General features: G+C 36.1%; 1 protein-coding gene across 8 annotated transcripts in view; it reads right to left on the minus strand.

The window, feature by feature from the left end:
* Nucleotides 1-20,854: 20,854 nt before the first annotated feature.
* Nucleotides 20,855-24,066, minus strand: part of MRP (Multidrug-Resistance like Protein 1) — a 301,358-nt gene continuing 298,146 nt past the window's right edge. For all 8 annotated transcript variants that reach the window (XM_081758084.1, XM_081758089.1, XM_081758090.1 and 5 more), the window contains one exon: nucleotides 20,855-21,670. In XM_081758084.1, the coding sequence (XP_081614210.1) occupies nucleotides 21,556-21,670 (115 nt within the window). In that variant the 3' untranslated portion in view covers nucleotides 20,855-21,555. The remainder of the gene's footprint in view (nucleotides 21,671-24,066) is intronic.

Consider the following 24,066-nt stretch of genomic DNA (forward strand, 5'->3'; position numbering starts at 1 on the left):
CTGATGTCATCATCGACAATCAACCTATTAACGAATCCTTTCATCAACGAATGGGTGAAGCGAGATCCGTCTTGCAAGACAAAGCAAAAAATAAACTGAAATCTATGCTAGGATCTGGATATCAACGAAGGAAAAGAAGAATTACACATCATTCCATCTTTAACCCTTCACCATTACACATCATCAAGCGCAAGAAGAAGAAGAAGGAGAAGGGCAAGAGGAAACGTACACAGAAAACAAAGAAAAATCAGTCTTATAAGAAGAGGAAGTTATCACACGATATCTTTGATTAAATCATCACCATTATGGCTTTCTTACATCATCAATCCTGCGAGTGTGTAAAAAGTGAACTAGATATTTTTTCTACAAAACCAACGCAAACCAGTATATTGGATAATCATGTTGTTACATACAAACCAATCAGTTCACTAGCTGATAATGCTCCTATAGAGTTTGTCATCCCAGGAACAAGTGATGAATACATAGATCTACCACATACTCTTCTTTACATCGAAGCTCAAATCGTTAAGCCTGATGGATCAGCATTTGGTGAAAGTGATAAAGCTGTGGCTCCTATTAATGACTTTTTAAATTCTATGTTCAGTGAAGTGGAAGTGTATTTAAATAACAAACTGATTTCATTTCCATCTCATAATCATCCATATCGATCATACATTGAAAAACTGTTAAATTATGATGATTCTGCTAAAAATACTCATCTTCAATGTGCATTCTGGTTTCAAGATACTGCTGGACATATGGATGCAACATCTAGTGGTAATAAAGGATTTCAACAACGTTATGAATTAACAAAAAAAAGTGCAAAATTCGACATGCTTGGACATCTTCATTGTGATATTTTTAATCAAGATAAATTTTTAATCCAAGGAGTAGAATTACGTCTCAAGTTAATTCCTGCAAAGCCAAACTTTTGTCTCATCGCTAGTGATGCGTCTGTTGAGGCTAAAGTGAACATTTTAGACGCTGCTTTACATATTAAAAAGATTAATGTTAGTCCTACAATAAAACTAGCACATAACAAGCTTCTACAATCAACAACAGCCAAATATCCTCTCACAAGAGTGCAAATGAAGTCGTTCGTCATTCCAAAGGATCTTCAATCAAAAACAATAGATAATTTATTTATGGGAGTATTACCAACTCGAGTGATTGTGGCGTTTACACAAAATGATGCCTATACAGGAACAATAACTTCAAATCCATTTCATTTCAAACATTTTGACATCAATTTCTTCTCTCTATACATTGATGGAAAACCTGTACCTTCAAAACCATTACAACCAATTTTCGAAAACAACCTCTATGTTTCCTCATATCATACCTTATTCTGTGGATCAGGCATTCACTTTTCTAATCATGGCAACAATATTCCTCGCCTTGACTTTCCTCAAGGATACACTATCTTTGTTTTCGACATTACTCAAGATGGAGAAGCCAGCGCTGTGCAGCATTGGAATCTTATACGTCATGGGTGTGTTCGTCTGGAAGTTCATTTTACGAAGCCTCTACCAGCACCTATCTCCTGCATTGTGTATGGAGAATTCCAATCTCTCTTAGAAGTGGATCATCAGAGGAACATCATCATGGATTTTTAAAGGTACGTTATTTAAATATCATATCATATATGTACATGTCTGCATTTTTATACATGATGTCCTCTACACTAGATTTATTGAATGCTTTGCAAACAAATTCTTTATTTCACAATCATTTCGTTGGCGTATATGCAGCCAATGAATTACCAGCACATGTTCCACTACCTGCAGCTATCATCATAAATACAGATCCCTCGAACAAACTTGGCACACACTGGATTTCCGTATATATTCATACTGATGGCCGTGCCCACTACTTCGATACATTTGGATTTCCTCCATATGTAATGCATCATATTCAATTTCTACGTAGAAATTCCACTTCTTATACATTTAATAATAAACAAATTCAAAGTGTGAAATCATCCTTATGTGGGCATTATTCATATCTTTTCCTATGCTTCAAAGCTAAAGGAAAGTCCTTAAACGAATTTCATTACACTTTCTCATCAACTCCAGAAAAAAATGATCGTCGTTTGCTGTATTTACTTCTACAGGTAATCATGTCTTCATTCTTCTTCTTCGTTTGTTTTGATTACTTTCTTTTCATATTATTGCAGGTAGCCATTTCTTCTTCTTCTTTATTATAATGTGTTTGTATGTATTATTATTTGTTCATGATTATAGATAAAATAAATTTTAAGTTTGTTTTTCAATTTTTTTTCATTTCAGAGAGTAAAAGATCGTCATCGTGTGTATGGACATCATCTTCAATGTTCAGATTGACTTGTATCTACGTTTCATCATCATCATCAACAGCAGTAGTATCATCAGTGAACAGTATATGGCAGTTGTAAAGTTATCATCACATGGACAGTGGAAACAAAATCTAACGTTCTTTTAAAATGTACTATACTTACCGTCGTTTTAATTGTGTAAATAGTTTCATCAGCAATAAACACTTTGTATTATTTTTTCTCTTTGAAAACAAATGTTTTATTTCTTATTTTCTCCGTTTCCTAATAAATAAATATGTTTTATGATCAGTTATGTAATTAAATACACATATCATAAAACATATTTTTTAAGTCATTGAATTAAAGAAATTCATAGTGATTTAAAAAAAAGATTCTAAAACTGATTTTTAATTCAATGATGTAATCATATAACTACATAATAATAATAATGAATTCAAATACTTAATCAGTTATTCTTTCGTAAATTAAATCAAGTATGTGAATTCAATATTATTATTATTATTATGATAGGACTTTTGTTTTTAAAATTTTAATATTAATTATTTTAGTTCCTTTTTTTTAAAATTAAAAAAGTCCTATCATACTTAAGACAAAGTTGTATAATAATAATAATTTCAAATACTAATTTCTATTTTAACATTCATTTCAAGAATTTGATTTCATTATTATGATTATTATTATTATTATTATACGTATCACTTATAATATACGAGGAAAAAAAATATGTTAGGATTTTTTTCTTATAAAAAAATTTTAAAATCCTAACATATTGAGGTGTATGAAACGAACACAAAACACACACACACAAATAAAACATTTCACTTTCCACTATATATATTTTTATTACATTTAATATTACGTTGTTTCGTATACATGAAAAAAAACAAATCAATTTCTCCTTCTTTATGAAGAGTCGTTCACTTCATTGATACCCTCCGAAGGTTGAGTTTCGGTTTCCCCCCACCATGGCTGTGTCGATACACTATCAAATAAATCAGCCATTATTGAATCTATAAGTTTTTGTTTGCAAAATACTTTCATTTCCAATTTTAATCGTTCACCATCAATGTTCACATCACTGTTCTTATCAAGAGAGACACTTGGAAAACTGATGTTCATACCATTAATAATACTCTGTTCATCTACACAGGTATGGATTCCGGCAAGTCCTCTGCATGTAAGACACTGTAATTGTACATGATTACGAATAGTATCTGTACACAAGTCAAAATATTCACGTAGCACAACACTACAAACTTTACTGTTTTTCACAGCATGTTCAATACACGGTAATATTTCCAAGAAATAAAGCCAATCACTTGAAGATAAGTACACAGTGTTTCGAGGAGCATGAAGTGTTCCTTTCTTCTCTAACATCACTAATTTTTCACCCATTAGTTTTCGTACCACCAGTTCGTTTTTTCGACCAAGAGATTTTATAAATGTAATTTCCACTTGAGAATTTAAATAGTCCGTAACAAATGGGGTTAAATGTACAAGTTTCTCCCACTCTGCCAAATTTAACTCCACTCCAAACACAAGTCCTTTGCCAACACGAATCACTGGTTCAAATGTATCACTATCCAGTCCAATGCAAATTAATTTGGTTTTCATTGAATTAAGTCCATATTCAACATTTAACAAGTACTCTTTCTTGGTATCCATAGTTGACGCACAAGTACTCAAAGACATGTTACACCAGTCGCTGGTCAGCACAGAATAACGACACTATGCATACAGATGACTGCGCATGCATGAAGAGGAGGGGGGCGAAGAGGAAAATTCATGTTTCATCTTGTTTGTACATGACACCATACACTTACGATGAGTAAACCAGTTCAGTAAATTCAAGATCGTGCATGTTACGTCCAGATACATTAATCTTCATTCCTTTATATATTAAACAGACATTTCCACTTTGTAAATACGTTAATAATGCACCATTATCTGCTTCCAATTTTTCAGTACAACGTCCAGGTAAAATCACTTTTTCACCTCCTTCAAATGTCACACAGGCCTTTCTACCATATACCGTTGTAATTATCTCACAGTTTACAATACGAAATGGTACTCCAATCTCCAAATCTCGCATTTTTGTAAAGGGTACCATTGATGGCTTATTAAGTTTATCTAATAAACTCATTGACGATGACATCTTTAAAATTTTTGACGTTTCTTCCTTTGCAACAGCTGCTAACAGAATGATCTACACAAGCACATACGTTCCGCTTACGCTCTTCGCAGGAGGGTGGGGGGTTTGGGGATTCAAATTATTAACCAATAAACGACAAGAACACGAAAAAGGCATGTTTTATCTTGTTTTTTACATCTGGTAGGCGTCCAAGACTATGAGCATAGCAACACACTGGTTTACAACGATTTAAGCCCCGTGGGAACGTTCCCACGGCCAAAATTTTCCCACGCTTATGAAGGCCCTCTATTCTACTATAATCGCCACTGATTTTCAATTTTGTCGATATTATCTTCAAATTCCAAAGAAGGTGAAAGAAGAAGCTAAATCAGTAAAACATGTTTCACCGGTTTCAGGCTTATTGCCACTGAAAAGCGACATTTCCTGAAGGATGTCTATATTATCAGGCTGAATTTCTTTAAGAAGTTAGTTTATACGTAAACTTACGTCTTCCCGAAAATTTTATTTAACGTCTAGTTTTAACGTACAGGTTTTGAACTAATTCTCTGCTGTGTAACGTCACAATATAACCATCAATGCTAATTTTATGAGGACAATTCTGACAGTGGGGTTTAGAATGTTACAACCTAGAGAACGCATCAAACGTCAGAAAATTGCAAAATGACACCCAGAATATATTAAAATGTGGCTAAACTCAGAAAGTGGCTATAGAAGTGAAAAGCATATGGCTAAAAAAAGCCACTATTGGTTCTTTGGAAATTATGTGACTAACGACGTTCTCAAAATGGCCAGATCTAGTCACAAAGTGGCTAAATTGGCAACTCTAGTCGCAATATGAAGCAACTTACGCACAACCATGCCATGGTACATGGGGTATGTACCATTCACATTCCTCACGTTCCTGTGAAGCATGTAAAAGTACCTTTCAAGTGTCAGAAATTCCTCGAAAGGCACATACCTAGCGACACATGCTATGCATATGAAATGTACATTTCTCAAGTACCAGGTACGTAAACGATACATATCGAACTTAAATGGCACGTTCCTAGAATGTACCTGGTTGGGTGGGTCATAGGATTACTAGAAACGATTACCTGCTTCCTTGGTTAAAATGAAAATTTAAGTGCACAACTCCGTAGCTAATGTGTTTGGCATCCATGAAATGAGATGTTTTCATTTTAAGTGACATCGGTTTAAACGGCATCGGAAAGATCACTGTTCATCTCAGCGACCCGTAAACTGTGGATTCGACACAAATATCAGTCATTTTCGATCATTTTTTATAGATCTTAACCTCCCCTCCTCCATGTTGCGGGATACGTTATCGGAAGTGTCACCATTTATCTCAGCGACCCCCAAAACTATGGATTCGATATTAATATGTTTTTTTTTATCAGTTTTATGTATTTTCCTTTCCCACCTCCTCAAGATGCAGGTCCGAATTTTAATTTAATCAGCATCAGAAGTATCACTGTGCATCTCAACGACCCCAAAAACTATAGATTCGACACTAATATTGGTCGTTTTCGATCATTTATAGACGTCTTCCTTCTTCCCCAGTTGCACTGTCAAAGTAATACGACAAAACCGTCTCAGGTCTGAACCTCATCTATGTTGAATATTTGATCGAAAATAAATGAAATCTTTGAGTTTTACGTCCCACGGTTATGCCGGTTAGGCTAAAGGAGACGGTGATAATGAGAGATGAGTGAAATGGTGGAATGAAGAAAGTGGGAGGAAACGGGAGAACCCCGAGAAAACCCACGAGCACGGTGTTTGTCCACCACAAAGTTCACTTGGCGGGGGCTAGGATCGAACCCGGGACCCCAAGCACCAGAGGTGAACGCTCTACCACTGAGCCACCGCGCCCCCAATATTTGATCGAGATGGTCTGGTGGTTCAAGAGTAATGAAGTCACAAAGACAATCACTTTTGTTTTTTTTTTTACACATATCTCCCACCATCCCTCCCCTAAATTGTACCGTCAAAGTAAAATGATAAAAATTATCCCAGGCCTGAATATCATCTATGTTGAAAATTTAATCAAGATCGATTGGGTGTTTCAAGAGTTATTAAGTTTTATTTATTTAATTATATATATTAAATATACATAGGCGCCGAGTTTGGGGGGGGCAGGGCACTTTTGGTATCCCCAATGTCTAAAGGTGGGGTCTTTGCCCCCAATATAATTCAGTTGAGAAAGAATTAACAAAGAGGAGGAAGAATTTCTGTCGTAAATTTCGTCTTGCCTTTAATACAATATTAGGAACAGCCTTCTTATTCGATACAAAGTGCCGTTTTCAAAACGGTATTTAATAGAGCACTGAAGCTTCAACCAACACTATGGCAACACTGATATGACAAGTGAAGATCAATGTGGTGCAGCGAAGTTCCCAGAATTTGAACTTGAATTTGTTTGAATGTCTTTAGACAAATTTGACTTAGCTTATGAATTTTGCAGCGGACCGAGATCTGGGAGGAAGGGAGCCTTTATCAAGCAGTTGATAGAAAATGGCTGAATATGATTATGTTTATTCATTGTCCCCCCCCCAATATTTTCTTCAAGTTGGCGTCTATATAAATATATATATATATTCCCCTCTCCTCCCCGCCATAGGTTCTGCCGTCAAAAAGGAAATATAAAATAATTTTCCAGTTCTCAGTCTCATGTATATTGAAAATTTGATCGAGATCGGTGGGTGGTTCATGAGTTATTAAGTTTTAATAATTTTTATATATCTTCCCCTCCCCTCCCCTACCTTAAGCTCTGCCGTTACAATGTTATGATAAAAACCACCCCAGGTGTGAACCTCATCTATATTGAAAATTTGATCGAGATCGGTCTGGTGGTTCAAGAGTTATTAAGTTTTATTTATTTTTTCTGTCTCCCCCTTCCCTAAGTTCTATAGTCAAAGTGAATAGCTAAAAACACTCCCAGGGCAGATCCACATCTACGCCAAAAATTTGATCGAGATCTGTTGGGCGGTTGGGAGAGTCACAAATATAGTCGCTTTCAATTTTATAATGTAGATTATAACTTACCTTCTAATACATTGGAGGTGTTTTTAATAAACTAGAATCCACTCTAGTACTTTATACGCAACAGGAACAAGTTCTATTATAAATTTTTTATTATGTTCTGTTACTTCTTTTATCTCATTTCCTCAAGCGTGAATAGTATCTATTGCTGGTTGTTCATGGTTTTTGTATTTGCCACAAATTCTTTGGTTTTATTCCTTCCGAGTTTTAAAACCCTTAATAAGGAACTCTTTTAACTTAGGGTTGCTCTTAGTTATTTATCTACCATTTATTACGAAGAAAATCCTTGAATGTTAATGTTTGATCATAAATTTTATAGTTCTAAATAATCAAATTTTTACCAGATGTATTTAGATGTTTATAAAGTTCTGTATCTTTTATTAGCTATCTTTCATGTCATATCGATTACTATAAAATCATAATGATCTTTCTACCATATAGAACATATATATCTTTAATTTTTTCATAAAACATATCACCCCCAATAAACTCACTATATACACGTTTAACATTAGTACCACCTTGACGAAATATACATAAATAATTAACATGATCTTTTACTAATTGTTTCGATACTTTGGAGAATGTTTGTGCAAGATAGAAACAATCTAAATGCTTATGTCTTCCTCTTGTAAAATAATCTCTCATGTTATTTTGGTTTCTTAATATGAAATCAACAAACACACCAATAGAATAATCTTTACATTCATCAATTTATGGGAATATGTTGCTATTTTATCTTAAAATTTAAATTCTGTTTCCTTAAATCGCTGTTGATCTTCAGATTGATTCATGTTTTTGCAATAAGGTACTTTGGCAAATAAGATTCGGAAAGAAATAAGGCCCAACGCAACATTTTCTAGGTTAGATACATTGTAGGTTGAAATCTGGTCAATATCGCAAGTAGCGATCACAATGCCTACTTGAGAGAGTTCGTCTTCCTGTGCATGGTTAGACGGAACGCTGGCGGTATTGAAGCATCGAGAAGCCAGTTTCCATATGTTGATATAATTTACAGAGGCAAGATAAGCTATTTTTTTTCTGTGTAGAATAAAACTAACGCGAAATATGAGTATAGTGTTGAGGGTTTGGGATAGTAGTAACTTCGTTTAAGTCCAAAACGTATTTGTAAATAATGATTCATAAAATAACGCGTACATGCTCGTTAAATAAGGCCAATCAAAACTCTATTGGCGCTGATCAACCTATTAAACATGTATGCATTGTTAAATACTGAGAAACTGGCATCTTGAATGTGTGTCAGTTTGTTATTCTTTCTTGGCCAGTGTCAGATTCTGTAGTAGGGCGGTCTGTCGCAGGGCCGGCGCGAGAGGGGGTCGAGCCGTGCCACCGCTCAGGGCGGCAAAATTTGAAAAAGAAATTAACACTATCAAAATATAATGCTTCGTAATAGGCTCACATGGAAAAATAAAATTGTGTTCACCTGAGAATGTAATTGAATTTACTTCACTGACATTCAGGAACATACTCTGGAAATTCAGAGCATTGTTCCTCATTTTCAATTATCAAACTACTATCCTCAGGTATCTCGTTCAATATTTCCATTGCAGCGGCGTAGACAAGATTTTGAGCTAGAGTGAATAAGATTATCAAGGTGTCTTTATATATATATATATATATATATATATATATATATATATATATATATATATATATATATATATATATATATATATATATATATATATATACAGGGTGTTTAATAAGTAATGGTCATAAATTAAACCGTAGATAGTACACGCCAAAACTAACAAAAAAGTCTTAGTAAACATGTGTCCGCAAACGCTTCGTAACGGAGATAGGGGCTGTCGAAAGTGTGAGAAAATGAAGTTTAGACACGAATATCTCAAAAAGTATGAATCGGACAGAGGGCGGTCCAATGAATGAATATCGAAGTCAGATCTGCGCTATGCAGAAATGCATGGTTGATAACTCTGCAATGCGCGCGCAAGGGATTCCCCAAAGAAACGGAGGGATTCCTGGAAAATTGTCCAAGGAAAGGGGGCTCGAGATGAACATCGAGGGCGAGTCTATCCACCAGTAATTCATAAGTCGTGGTACCAGATCGAAAGCTCGAAAAGATACTAAATGGCGGGCAATGTTTACGTGCCGTGTGTGGTTGCATAACCAGCAGGAAATGAGAGAGACAATCGAAGGAAGGTTGTGGTGCATGTTGTGAACTACTTCAGAGCGCATTCCTAAGACGAATGCACATGTACAGAGTAGTCCTTTACTGTATGAATACCAAGGTAAAACAAACCTTGCGCGAAAATGAATTGAATGGCCGAAAGGAACACTGGTAGAACATGCAAGCCAGCTGAAAATACTGAATCGGGGTTGCAACAGACGTTGAACTCACCTTGGGTGCATGATGTTGCGGGTTCAAATCCGCTGAAGTGCCCACTGAATGCAGTGGTTCTGATCCCAGAGTTTCTAAATCGCAGGTCCCGTCCTTCGAAACTCCTAAACTCGTTTAAAGCAACAATAACTCAATCAATCGAGCGCCTGTAGATTGCTCATTATTGGTTCATCCCCTGTACGTATACGTAAAGAAAAAAAAACTGTGCACGCAGTTCTTGTCAATCAGCTGGTAAGCCAAGAAATATGGAATGTAAGAACACTACATTGTTTCGATTACATTGTTTCGATTACATTGAATTGGAAACACGCTTGCCTTTCTACGTTTGTTTATTATGTTGCCTGAAGGGTTCTGCTACAGGTCTACATGCTTTCGTCGTACCGGAGTAGTCGCTTGGGAGAATGATTCAGAGTGTAGAGGTTCGTTGTCTTCACTTATCTTTCTCGCCTACAGTGAATGTAGTAGTTCTGTGTGTTGAAGAGGTGTCAAATGCGCGTGCCTTTACAGTGTTGTGGATGTACTTACTTCACCGTATTGCGGGGAACAATGCAATAGTTTCAGTAGTGTTGCAAAGCCACGGGGATACTATTGTGCAGTGTTAATTAGTGCTATTCGTGTGTCTAAATTATTGTTTACCTTGCCAATGATACAATGTTCACTAATATTAGTATGCTCACATGCACTTTATGTACGGCAAAGCAAATAGGAATGCGGTAGAGGCCGCTAGGTTATATCGTGAGACTTTTCCTACGAGACAGCAACCACACTGACGAACATTCATCAGAATACATCAGCGGCTACGAGAACATGGGAGCTTTACACATTGTTCCAGGCCGGGAAGGCCAAGGACGGTACGTACCCCTGTTAGAAGAACGCGTGCTACAGGCAGTGGACGAAAACCCAGGAACAAGCACAAGACGTGTGGGACTTACCGAACGCGTATCCAATGCTCTCGTATGGCACATTCTCCACGACCAGCAGTTGTACCATACCATCTGCAACGTGTCCAACCTCTGACCCCCACAGACTTTCCGGCGAGAACGCAGTTTTGTCAGTGGTTTCGCAGACAAATTACTGGCAATCTTCATTTCACTGATGACGTCCTATTTACTGATGAAACACAATTCACCCGGGATGGCATTGTAAAGTTTCACATTTCTCATGTATGGGCCCCTGCAAATAGTGGAGGTAGGACATCAGCGTAGGTTTTCCTTAAATGTGTGGGTAGGACTCTTAGGTGATCAGCTCGTAGGACCATTCTTTCGCCCTAATGCATTAACTGGGATCTCATATTTGCGATTTCTCCAACATGATTTGCCGCTTCTACTCGAAGATATACCTCTCGATAGGCGTCAGCGACTGTGGTTTATGCATGATTTCTTTAACCGTGTCAGAGAGCATTTACATGCCCGATTCGGAGGAAAGTGGATAGGACGTGGGAGGCCTATTGCTTGGCCACCGCGCTCCCCAGACTTAAATCCTTTAGATTTCTTTCTCTAGGGTCATGTGAAATCGCAAGTTTATTCTACCTCTGTTGCAACAATAGAAGGCCTTCGAGAAAGGGTGGAACAATGTTGTGAACATATTCAACAGGATGCCGACATGTTATCACGAGTACGTGGATCTTTGCGAAGACGGGTACGAGCATGCATTTGCATGAATGGACGACACTTCCAACATTTACTTTAATGATTGAGGTAAATTAATTTCTCATGCATTTCTCCTGTGGTTACACATCTGGGTATTTACTGTTTACCTTATGATTAATACTATACACATTACCAAAATGACGATTTCTGGTTATTGATATGGACAAACACGACATGTCCATCATTTTTTGCTTGTTGTAATACACTTACGCAACCAACATGCGGAATTTTTCATATTCGCCTCCCACATACTCGAATGTTATCATGCTTTTCCCATTGCAATCCAGTTTCCAGATATTCGTTGAGTTGAGTTGATTTTAGTTTAGCGTCCCTTTCAGCAGCGAGGCTATATGAGACGTGGACCTACTTATTAACGTGGAATCCGAACCACATGATTCCGGATATTCGTTACGTTAACTGCTTAGCACATATTACTTCATCAGTGCTTTGCGTACCGTTTGATTACATAAGTGCTGCCACACTTGTACGTATGCATTAGTTGTCTGAATTGGTCCTGGAGCCATTTACAACGTACATCACCACACTTCGATTGCCTCTCTCATTTCCTGCTGGTTATGCAACCACACACGGCACGTAAACATTGCCCGACATTTTGCATCTTTTCGAGCTTTCGATCCGGTACCACGACTTATGAATTACTGGTGGATAGACTCGACTTCGATGATCATCTATAGCCCCCTTTCCTTGGACAATTTTCCGGGAATACCTCCGTTCCTTTGGGGAATCCCTTGCGCACATTGCAGAGTTATCAACCATGCATTTCTGCATAGCGCAGGTCTGACTTCGATAGTTATTCATTGGACCGCCCTCTGTCCGATTCATACTTTTTGAGATATTCGTGTCTAAACTTCATTTTCTCACACTTTCGACAGCCCCTATCTCCGTTACGAAGCGTTTGCGGACACATGTTTACTAAGACTTTTTTGTTAGTTTTGGTGTGTACTATCTACGGTTTAATTTATGACCATTACTTATTAAACACCCTGTATATATATATATATATATATATATATATATATATATATATATATATATATATATATATATATATATATATATATATATATTTCTATTCAGTAATGTTCTAACACACTGCTCCAAGTATGCAAAAGGTACACTCCCATTTGAGACAGACCGTTCTAGCCTGTAGCATCTAGAGACGTTTAGGTTCTAACAGCGAGTTTTTGACCAATTTACAAATTGTTCATTCCGAATATAGTAAATCATACAGCATATTTTTTCTTGAGAAATGTTTCATTTTTTTGTATAGCTAAAAAAAAGTTTATGACTTTTTTCTGCGTCAGTTCAACGTTGGGCCATACTAAAGGAACATACGTATTAGCAGTCTCACTTTAAAATCATTAACCACCACAAGGTGGGAGAGCCGAATTAATGCTCTGACTCAGTTATCAAATAGGGTAAGTTTATGATGCCTTACTTCAAATAAGTAATGACAATAGAACAGATAGAATGGTCGCCTACGATGCTGTGTGTATAGCAAACCAGCTGCGTTACTCACTCGTTGTCTCATATGACTTTTTACTCCACATAAACATAGTAAGCAAAAATCTTCAAAGCATTGATTCTCATGTGTTGGATGCAGTAGGATTTCTTGAAAATATATCTGGGTGCTTTGAGAAAAGAATGATGCAAAGTTTCAATCTTACTCAGTTGATGCGACAGAGTTGGCATCGGCATTAGATATGGATGATCCACGGATATATAATACAGTGCAAGCTCGAAGTCGAAAGAAGAAGAGACAGTTTCAGTGTGAGGCAGAGGATGAAGCTATATAAAGATCCACAAACAAGATAAAGAGAAAGGTTTGAACAACTTAAATATCACGACGAGTATTTCGATTTACTTTACGATATAAGTAATTTTAAAGATATGCCACCTGAACTTTTGTCTGAAAAGTATACTAAAATTGCCAGCATTTTAACAAACGAAGAATAGAAAGATATTAACCCCAGTGATTTGAAAGACGAACTGAAAGTGTTATCCGCTATAATTAAGCCTAAAATGAACATAACTTTGCTCCCAGTGTTGCACTTAGAATTTTGTTAACCTTACTGGTAACAGTGGTAAGTGGAGAAAGACGTTTTTCGAAACATAAGGTTATTAAAAAATATCTACGTTCTTCCTTATCTGAAACAAGCTTGAGTGATCTAGCGATGATATCAATAGAACACAAATTGGCTAAAACATTGGACTACGCGAACGTGATAAAGGAATTTGCTCATATCAAAGCAAGAAAAGTTTATTTCAATTAAGGTATGTTAAATTTATATATGTCTAATGTGTTTTTAGTACATTATAAGGCTTAGGCTAATCACTTAGATTTACCGTAATATCTGATTTACTATATTATCTTCTTGCTCCATACTCTATTGAAAACGGCTTTTGATATAAAATAAGCCCAAAACTTAAAATTCTTAGTCATGACTAAAGTATATTTTTTAAATTTTATTTTCTGTATGCGCTGCTGTATATTACAGATATACAGCGAAATCGAGCATACTGAATATTGTCAGTATAGAGTCGTTTAAATATTACGTAAACATTTCAGAAAGGTAGTTCATTTTCTTTGTTGTTTTCCATTTTATACATGTTTTTAAATGACACTTAAGCGTTATCTGTCAAAATAAGGTTTGCGGATTAAAGGGGCGGTATGTGAAAGCACCGGCAAAATTGCTAGCACCGGCCCTGGTCTGTCGTGTTTGGGCCTAGTTGCTGACTATGAGGTGTTCGCAGTTTTGAGTTCTGCATTGGTCCTTTTATAATGTAAATTTCGATTTTTAATACATGCGAATGGCTGGCTAATACTTTTGGCCTCATCGTGCATACAGACGAGTCTGTGTGTCCATTCATACCCCGAAGTATCGTTCGTGACTCGCGGGAGAGGGGCGAATGAGCCCAAGAGCTCAAGATTTGGGATGAGCTTTGTATATTCTAAGCGCATTTCCGTTCAGTTCTAAACGTTAGAGGTCGCGCACATCCCTTGTAAGTGTATTATCAATGGGGTAGAGCAACTGGATTATTTTCTTCCGATCCTACAGCAATTCCTGATTCTGAATTTTCACATAGTTTACCAACATCCACTAACAACGAGAGCAACTTGTTGCCATGTGAAGGGAGTTACATCAACGACTGACATTGAAGAGGATGGAAGCAGGCCCGTATCCAGATAGGGTCTAGGGGAACCGCCCCCCCTAAATTTTGACTGGCCCCGCCAAAAATTTTCACGGCAGGGTGACAAATGAACTATAATATGGTTGGATCGGCCCCCCTTAACTTCCGCCCCCCCCTTTACATTTTTGGGCTGGCCACAGGCCTGGATGGAAGTAAATTTGACGTGTTATATCTATGTAGAGACCTTAACCAGTTCTCCATAATTTTACTAAATATTCTTGTTATTAATATTTGAAGTGCTGTGAAAATGTTAAATGTTATTTGGGATCCAGTGGTCTTTCAGGTCACAAAATTTTACTTTTCAAACGGTGGACCTTATTTACCTATCGTGCGGATAAAAAGGCCATTTTTGTATGCTTCTTTTTCAATACATTTAGATCAATGTTTAAGTTAAAGTAAATATACCATAAGATAGATAAATCATTGACAAATAAAATGCATATAATTTTTTGTCTACTGTAAAGGTAACCAAGAAAGTTCTGCCGCTTTTTCACCCACCACCTTCGAACAGCGATATGTCACCTAAGACGTACCTGGAAGACCAAAAATAGTCCCCATCAGTATCGACGACCTTCTACAAACGTTCTGGAAGGCCATAGATTCCACGCGGTAGAACTTGGTGGGCCGTGAAGCGAAGAAGGTATCAAGTGCATTTTGCACCTCTACTAGCGATTTGAACTGGCATCCTCCAAGATGATTGTCCAAGGAATGAAACAGGTGATAACCAGACGGTGCAATATCCGGGGAGTATAGCGGATGCAATAGTGTTTCCCATCCAAGGCGCAGAATGGTGCCCCGGGTCATCCTAGTTACGAGGGGCTAAGCGTTGTCCTGTAACAGGAGGACCCCTTTGCAGTTCAGAAGTGCTAGCTCCAGAGTTTTGAGTTTTTCTTGAACACGGTTCAACTGCTGATAGTACATAGTTGAATTGATGCTCTGATCAATTGGTAAAAGTTCGTGATGCACGATGCCATAAGCAGTCTACCAAAACACAGGAGGACCTTATTCTGGTGCAGTGCTAGTTTCGGCTGTTTTGGAACCGGTTCATGGGATGCTAATCATGATGGCGGCGCTTGAAGCTTCATACAGGAGCCACTTCTCATCACGTGTCAACACCCTGCTTAAAAATGGTTCCTTCCTCAGACGAGACAATAAAGAAACACAGATATCTGTTTGTATTGCATTCTGGCTCGGAGTCAAATCTGTTGGACTCATCGACCCAACTTGTAGTGCTTCCCAAGTGTTGCCTAATGGTTTCTCCACTCACAGTGAATTGTAGTTCCAGTTCCTCACATGTCTGGCCACTGTTCGCCTCAATTGCTGCCTGAAGATCTTCATTTTGTAATGTGTTATGGCACGTGGTACGTCTTCGTGTGTTTCGTCACCGTCCTTAAACTTGTTAAATCACTGCTGCACTGCCCACGTACTCACGACACCCTCACCAAAGGCGTGGCATATCTTCCACCCCGATGCAGCGGCGTTTGGCCCTTGTTTGAACTCGTACAGCATAATGCTCTTATTTCGCTCTGTGGAAGTCCCCCATGTTCACTCTGTTCTTACGCAAGTTCACGGTGTAACTGGACTGCCATAACCAGGTAGTATGTTGGATATACCAACACCAACTGACCTTATCTCCATTCGCGTTCAACTCACGGTGTGAGGTTAATTGAACACAGATCTCCACAAAATGTAACAGAACTTTCTTGGTTACCTTTATACATAATATATATTTACGTAATAAAATATTTATCCTTAGATGGGTCTTATTTGCTGGAAGTACATTATATGTAAAAGTAATTATTAGCTACGTAATCTGAATGCAATAAAAATGAAATAAAAGTTATACCAAAGCCAGATCATTTCTTCTACATTCCAATTAATATTTACTCTTTATTATGGCGAAAATGTTTTGATGTCTCTTTAATTTTAGTGACATTTTTAATATACTCTTCATCCATATCTCCATTTAATATTATATTTATTAGTATTATCTAAATGGGAGTAATTTAAACCGCATTATTAAATAAGGAGAAAGGAGAGAATTGTTTAAACTAAGAAAGCTCGTAAAACTATTAATTACATTGCATGCAGTTTAAGTTTACAACTTCGAAATATAAACTAGTAGTGACAGAATTAAGCTCAATTTTGCCCACCTCAGGGTTCGTGGTCAATAATCTAGGGGTACCTAGGACCACCCCTCTATATTTTAGCAGGGGTACGTTGGCCCAGTCCCTAAATTTTGGCAGGGCTACCTAGGACTACCCATGAAATTTTGTAAATTGCCAGAACTAAAATTTGGTATGGTAGTATAGGACCAGGATATGTACACTCATGTCCAAAATTATTGTCGCATGTCTATAAATATGTTGTTGTAGTAATGTAATTTAATAACGAATTCGCCCGGTATTTCTTATAATGTTAGTATGTGTATAATCGGCAAAGACACGTAGACACGTATGTGGCAAATTTTACGTCTAAAGAACAGTAAATAAGAACAATAAAACGAAAATAAAACTTTCTTGTCCATTTAGCAACATTTTGTTTTATTCATTCTAATTTTCGTATTTATAATTCTTTTCCTATGAAATTTATCATAAACATACATTTCCCGATTATACATATAGTATCTGTATTAAAAGTACCCTGCAAAATTATTATCAAATTATATTCTTACAAGAAGACAGTTATAGATATGCGACAATCATTTTGGACATGAGTGTACATCTGTAAGTTTTTGGGGTCCATCTCGTTTCCTTTCATGGGTAAAAATTTACCAAAAATTCAAATTTAGGAGGTTTTTGACCAAATTTATCCTCTTTGATGTTTTATTACCTTATATGGGCATATACAGGGGTCCGTTCCCTTTCATAAGGCATGGGTACACTGGTGCTTCATTAGAAAATTTGAGGGGTACATTGGCCCACTCCTTACATTTTGGAAACTGTCAATTTTAAAAATTTGGTATAGTAGTAGCCTATAGGACCCTAACAAATACCACTAAAATTTGGGTGGTCCATTTCGTTCCCTTTCATGGTTAAAAAAAACTAGGACGAATACGTGTTTGCTATGAGATAGGTTATTGATCCAATTTATCCCCTTTCAGGAGGTCTTCATTACCTTATATGATTATATGGATGTACAGGGGTTCATTACCCTTCATAAGACACGGGTATATTGATGCTCCCCTCTTAAATTTTGGGAGGTTCGCCCCTTAAATTTGGGAATTGTTAAAAAGCAAAATTTGCTAAATATTCGGTACGTCCCACTACAAATTTGGGTGAGTCAGCTTCTTTCCTTCTGTGGTAATTATTGTCAAATATTAGTAAGGTCCAATGTTCGGTTATTGACCTATTTTTTGATGAGGCTTTATTACATTATATGTTTAAATGGATAAGTACCGGTATAGGGTAAGGTACTTATCCATTTTCTTAGATAAGCTGGGTACATTGATGCTTTCCTATTAAATGGGAGGAGTACTTAGGACTACCCTTTAAATTTGTGAACTAAAAAGTAACGAACAACGTATTTTTGCACTAAGTTTCTAGTACATAAAAATAACAAATGGCAGCACTACTACTCATGTAAATGTCAGCCAATACATAGGCTTACAAAACTACTTTCGTCACCGATTACAGAAAACACAGTACGTTAACCGTTATATGGTATAGATATGAAATGTACTGCGTAAACTTTACTCATAGCAAACATTAAAAACCAATGCAAATTCTTATTTCCAGTTACTAGTTATTTATGATATACTCGGAAGGCGATGTCCTCGGTGTTGAAATCGGGTAAAAAAAAATGTTAAATATTATCAGATGGTCGCTTATTGACCTAATTTTTCATTTTTGCTGAACGTTTATGATGATATGATTTAATACAAGTATCTATTGCTTTTTCATAGGATACGTTTCATTCTTAAAATTTTGGACAGTGTACATAGAACCCCTTCTTAAATTTGGGATTGTCAAAAAACAAAATCTGATAAACGTTCTCTACGACTAATGTAAATGTGGATGCTTCTGCTTCTAACCTTCTACGGTAAACAAAGACCAAAATTTGGAAGTTATTGACTTATCTTCTTCGATTAGGCTTTATTAAAACGTATGATTATATGAATAAGTACAGTGTCAATTCTCTTTTTCATAGGACTTAAATACATTGATGTACTACTCTTAAATTTTGGGAAGGATAAATTCTTAATTTTGGGAATCGTGATGAAACAAAATTTGTTAAATGTTCTAGTGTGAGGTGCGAAGATTGAACATTGTGCTTAACATTCACTAAGATAGATTGTAATAAGGTCCCATTGTCTTTCATTGGGAGAAGTACATTTGACATTCTTAAAAAATTGGAATTGTCAAAAATAAATAAAAAGCCGTAGTTATTTTTAGGACTCTGGTAAATTTGGATGATCTATCTTGTGTCCTTTAAAGGGTATAAAATTCTAAAAAAACTAAAATTTGAAGGTATTTTTCAAATCTCAATTTTACATTTTGAACTTAAATCACAGCTCATAGTCTAGTCATTGGTGGAAAGTTAACTTCAGTGAAATCTGATTGGGTAATCTCTGCTTTACATTTCACATTTTTGGGCACCAGAACCTGATAGACAACCTATTGATGTACAATAACAATTTCATACGTTGAACACTAGGACGACTTATAGTCTAAGGTTAAAATGTGAAAACATGGTACCTAATAAATCAATTGATATGCAACAATACTTTGAACTTGAGTAGTAACTCATCCTCTAAGGGAATTATTCTTGCAGCAATCTGAGTAGTTGATCATCGCAAACTTATTCGTCATGCAATTTGATAGGCTGATTAGTTGTAAGTTATTCTTGATGTAATTTGATTGACTGATCACTTTCAGATCTTTACTTCGTATATTGTTTAAATGATTTAAACTTTTGCTTACCATTTTTTGATCACCGTTTAGTTTTTAAATTTTTACTTCAAAAACGTGGAATTTGAAAATAATCATGGTTTGAAAATTTTGGATAATTTTTTAGTTTAAAATTTTTGTTTGGAAATTTTGTAGTTTGAAAATATTTTTAAATGTTTTAGTTTGAAAATCTCAATCCTAGTATATTTAAGTTTTGTTAAAATGTTTCAATTTTTAGCTCTAATATTTTATATCACTGTTTTGAATACTTAAATTTCTAGCTTGAATTTTTTTTTTTGAAAAAAAAAAATAGTTTGAGAATCTTTTTTAGTTTGAAAATTACGATTTGAAGATTCGTAATTTGAAAATATGTGATTGGAATTTTTTTTAAAAAAAATAATCTGAAATCTTTTCATTTGAAAATTTTGACTAAATTACTTTTGAAAATTTTTGTTTGAAAATATGTGATTGGAAATTTTCTGAAAATTTTAATTTGAAATAATTTTGAAAATTCTTGCACTTTTGTCTGAAAATTATTTTCTAAGTTGGCAACTTTACAGCTGTTGTGTCGTGGTTTCATGACCATCGAGATAAACAACTACAAATTTCCCCAAATTCGCTCAATCCACAGACGTCATACATTATTCAACACCTGTGGTCAGTTCCGGAGTACACACTTTGGAGCAGATGTACTCCTACAGCCTCGCTGGCGGAACGAAGTGCTGCACCTCAACTTCATGACAAATCAGAGCCGTTTTGTAGGCTAATGGTGATCCGATGCCGTATTAAGGAAGGAACATTTTGTTCATGTCTCCATTATTTTGATAATGATCTGTTTTTGATTTGTAGTTATCCTTTACAATAGTACCTGGGGTCACGAACGTACACACATGGCCTTGGCGATATATTTTCGGCTCGCTAACAGCAACAGTTCCACTCATGTTTGCGTGCTATCGTGTTGTTCGACATTTTTTTTTTTAAAATTTACTTAATTTAACCATCATTATGTCTCCTAAGAAAGTGAAAAGTGTTAGTGTAAGTGGTGTAAAGAAGCCAACGCGTATTACAGTACACTTTATAATAATCTACATGTATATTTTAGCCACAGGGATGGATAAACGGATTAAGCTTGTAACCCGAGGTACCATTGTAATTCGAAGAAAATGAACTGCGAATACGATCTGTGAAGAACAAGGCTAAGGAAGAAAAAACATCGAATTCTTATAATCGTTTCTATTATGTCTGTAGACAAAAATATACAAAAACTAGAATCAACCATACAAGTTTACATCAATTACTTGAAGTTTCGTATACCAGACAATAAAAAATTAATTTTATATCTTTACATAAGATACAACAAAAAAGTATTTCTGTTAATTCTTTTATGATTTCGCAACAAAGCTGCCTAATGAAAAACTGCTACAAAACAGACCTCATCAGAAAACATTGCTTATATAAATGTATTGCTTTTCAAAATTCATTTAAAGTGTTTTAAAAGAAAATACAACACCGGTTATACTTGTCCACAGAAGAAGAAACGATAACATAATCATTGCTGCACTAAAATGTTCTCTACAAAGAGTACGATAAATAACAATAATAAAAAACTATTGTGGACAGAAAAGATAACATTTGGTCATGATTTTCTTTAATTCTCTATCACATATATTTATAATAATAAACATTATAAAATAATCAACGTTATAAATCACTTAAGGTACAAAGAAGCGTTGACTTCTATTTGTTGTAAGTAACTGGGATTTGTCACAGTTTCCTTTTTATTTTATTCCACCTTCGGTTCGAGTCTTTCCACATGGATGCAATGTGATGACTGGGCTTCCTCTCTCTCTCTCTCTTCAACACCGGCAAGTTTTGTACAAAAGTAGAAAATTAAGCACTTTTTTATTTTTTTCTATTTTCTAACCTACAAGCCCAGCGTCTTTCGCCATACCATAGAATATTGACGTCTTCTTTTGTAATAACTTGTCAGGAGCATCGAATTCAACTATTTTTCCCTTATCCAACACCATTACCCTGTAAACAAACAAAAGGTCATTTATAGCATAATGTTTTACATCTAAATAAGAAAAACTTTGAAATACCTTCCTTATGGAAGTAAGAAGAGACGAACTCAACACGTATTTGTCTGTACCCTATTTATTTTGCGATAACTTTCGTACAATTTCTTCGATTTTAATGAAGCTTCGAGCACTTTCTTTGTGTTTAGGAAATAAGTCTGCTGTTCCGGGTCTAATGCTATGTATAAAGTCTCGAACAGACTCCCCTTATTTTTAACTAATTTTAACCCCACGCAATGGATTGGGAAAATCGAAGAAACTATAATAAGTCATATTAATCAAAATCGAATAACTTTTATGAAAGTTATAGATGAAATTTGTTTTGTTATCAGATAATATTTATGCAAGTTTTCAACTTCAGGAGAGAGAGACAGGGGGAGGGATAAATTTACCTGTCTTTTAACCTAATTATTCTTGACCGACTTCAAATTCAAGCAATATACCTATTAAGAAAGCCTTAAACAAATGTAGTTTTGTCAAAATTGAATAAATTTACAGAAGTTGTAGCGAAACAGTCAGACAGACGCATAACGTTTGGTTCAGTTAGAGGACTAAGGTTTATATGGTATGCGTGACGAAAACAAGATTTAAAGGTTGGAACCAGAAAAGTAGAGCAGGTGATTGCTTTTCAGTAGTTACAGGTTATAAAGAAAATTTGTTTAGCAATATATTGCTATGAAGAAATCGCTAGTTACCTTGTAACAAATATTATCACTATAGAGAGCAGTACGAAAACCAACACTCTTACTTCCATTATTCAAAAGCTTTATCAGTTTCAATTACGGAAGAACTTGAATTTTTATACCACAATTTCTATAGCGTTTTTCATCCACACAGGTCAGTTACCAATACCGGTACACCACTGCATACACTAAAGAATTTTCCTTCTAAATTTGACAACGCTGTCATTTCTTGGAACTAGTTCTTACTTAGTGGAATAATTTCAATATCACTTTAATCTTAGCCTTCCTAACGAAATGTTGGTTTTTCGTCTCAAACATTATTCATAATGGCATTATACAGAATACACTTAATTTTGTGTTGACGGAAGCAATAGACTTTACGTAGTTTTCTTACAGTTTCAAGGACGTAACATTCTGTACCAGTCTTCGCAAAAATTGTGGGGCGCAACGCAACGTAAAATGTGCGCAAATCAATTATAACTATTATGCCTATTATCGCAAACCAAAGTGCAGATTTTGCGTTGGGTTGATGTGAACCGTTACGAAATGAGACTCCAAAATTTCCAGATGACCAACAAAACTGCTTCCCCCTTTGCAGGAATGAAGCTGTCTCCTCTGTACGACGAGCAGAAAGTCTAGAGGTTCTCGCAGACATTTAGCAGTCATCTTGCTTATTAATAGGAACGTGCTGCCACAGGACTAACCATCAACACCCTGCAGCGCATCGTGCACAACACTTACAGTTGGAGAAGGTCAGTGCAAGATGGGTTCCAAAACTTTTGGCTGCACAGCAGAAACAGTTTTGGCACGAACTTTTGCAACGTCATTATCATGATCCCGAAGATTTCATGACTAGGCTTGTGACTGGTCATGAGACTTGGTTCCACTGCCATGAGCCGATGATGATGCAGCAATCAATACAGTGGAAACATCATGATAGTCCACCACCAAAGAAATTTCGAAGAACACCTCCGGCTGGGAAGCGTATTGCTACAGTTTCTGGGACACAAAAGGCATTACCCTGTTCGACTGGCTGGAAGGTGGAGCCACAATTAACTGTGCAGCATGTATTCAGACCCTTGCTTACGTCGTGCCATTCGAAGCGGTTAGGAAAATGGGCGAAAGAAGTGTTTCTACAACATGCACGTCCTCACACCAGACTGAAAACCACTGCTGCTATTGATCAACTTGGGTCTACAGCGCCGCCACACCTTCCTTACTGCCCGGATTTAGCTCCCAGCGATTACCACTTTTTCAAGAAAGAGAAAAAGGAGGAAAATTCTGCACTGTCGTCAGTTTACAAATGTTCATGAACTTGAACAAGCTGTCCAAATAATATATATGTCTTGATATTTATTTCGGCTGCAATACTAGGCATGCTCAAATGCAGATATTTTTACACGCTACCGTCCTCATTCAGGAATTAATAGCTTTCCCATAGTTATCTGCTTACCATGACAGCACTATATTAATGAAGATGTAAAGTGTAAACACGAAATAAAAGCAAGAATACTAATGGCAAAACAAAGCATACTTTGAGAGTTCTCACTCATCAAATATTTCGTATACTATATTGAAACAAAAACGTATTTATTACAACTACCATTAAAGAAAAGGAAGAATAGAAAAAGACTTGAACCTAACACACCATAAGACAAAAGGGTGAGAA

This window comes from Thermobia domestica, chromosome 5 (assembly GCF_964235325.1).
Source record: "Thermobia domestica chromosome 5, izTheDome1.hap1.1, whole genome shotgun sequence".
Classification (NCBI taxonomy): Eukaryota; Metazoa; Arthropoda; class Insecta; order Zygentoma; family Lepismatidae; genus Thermobia; species Thermobia domestica.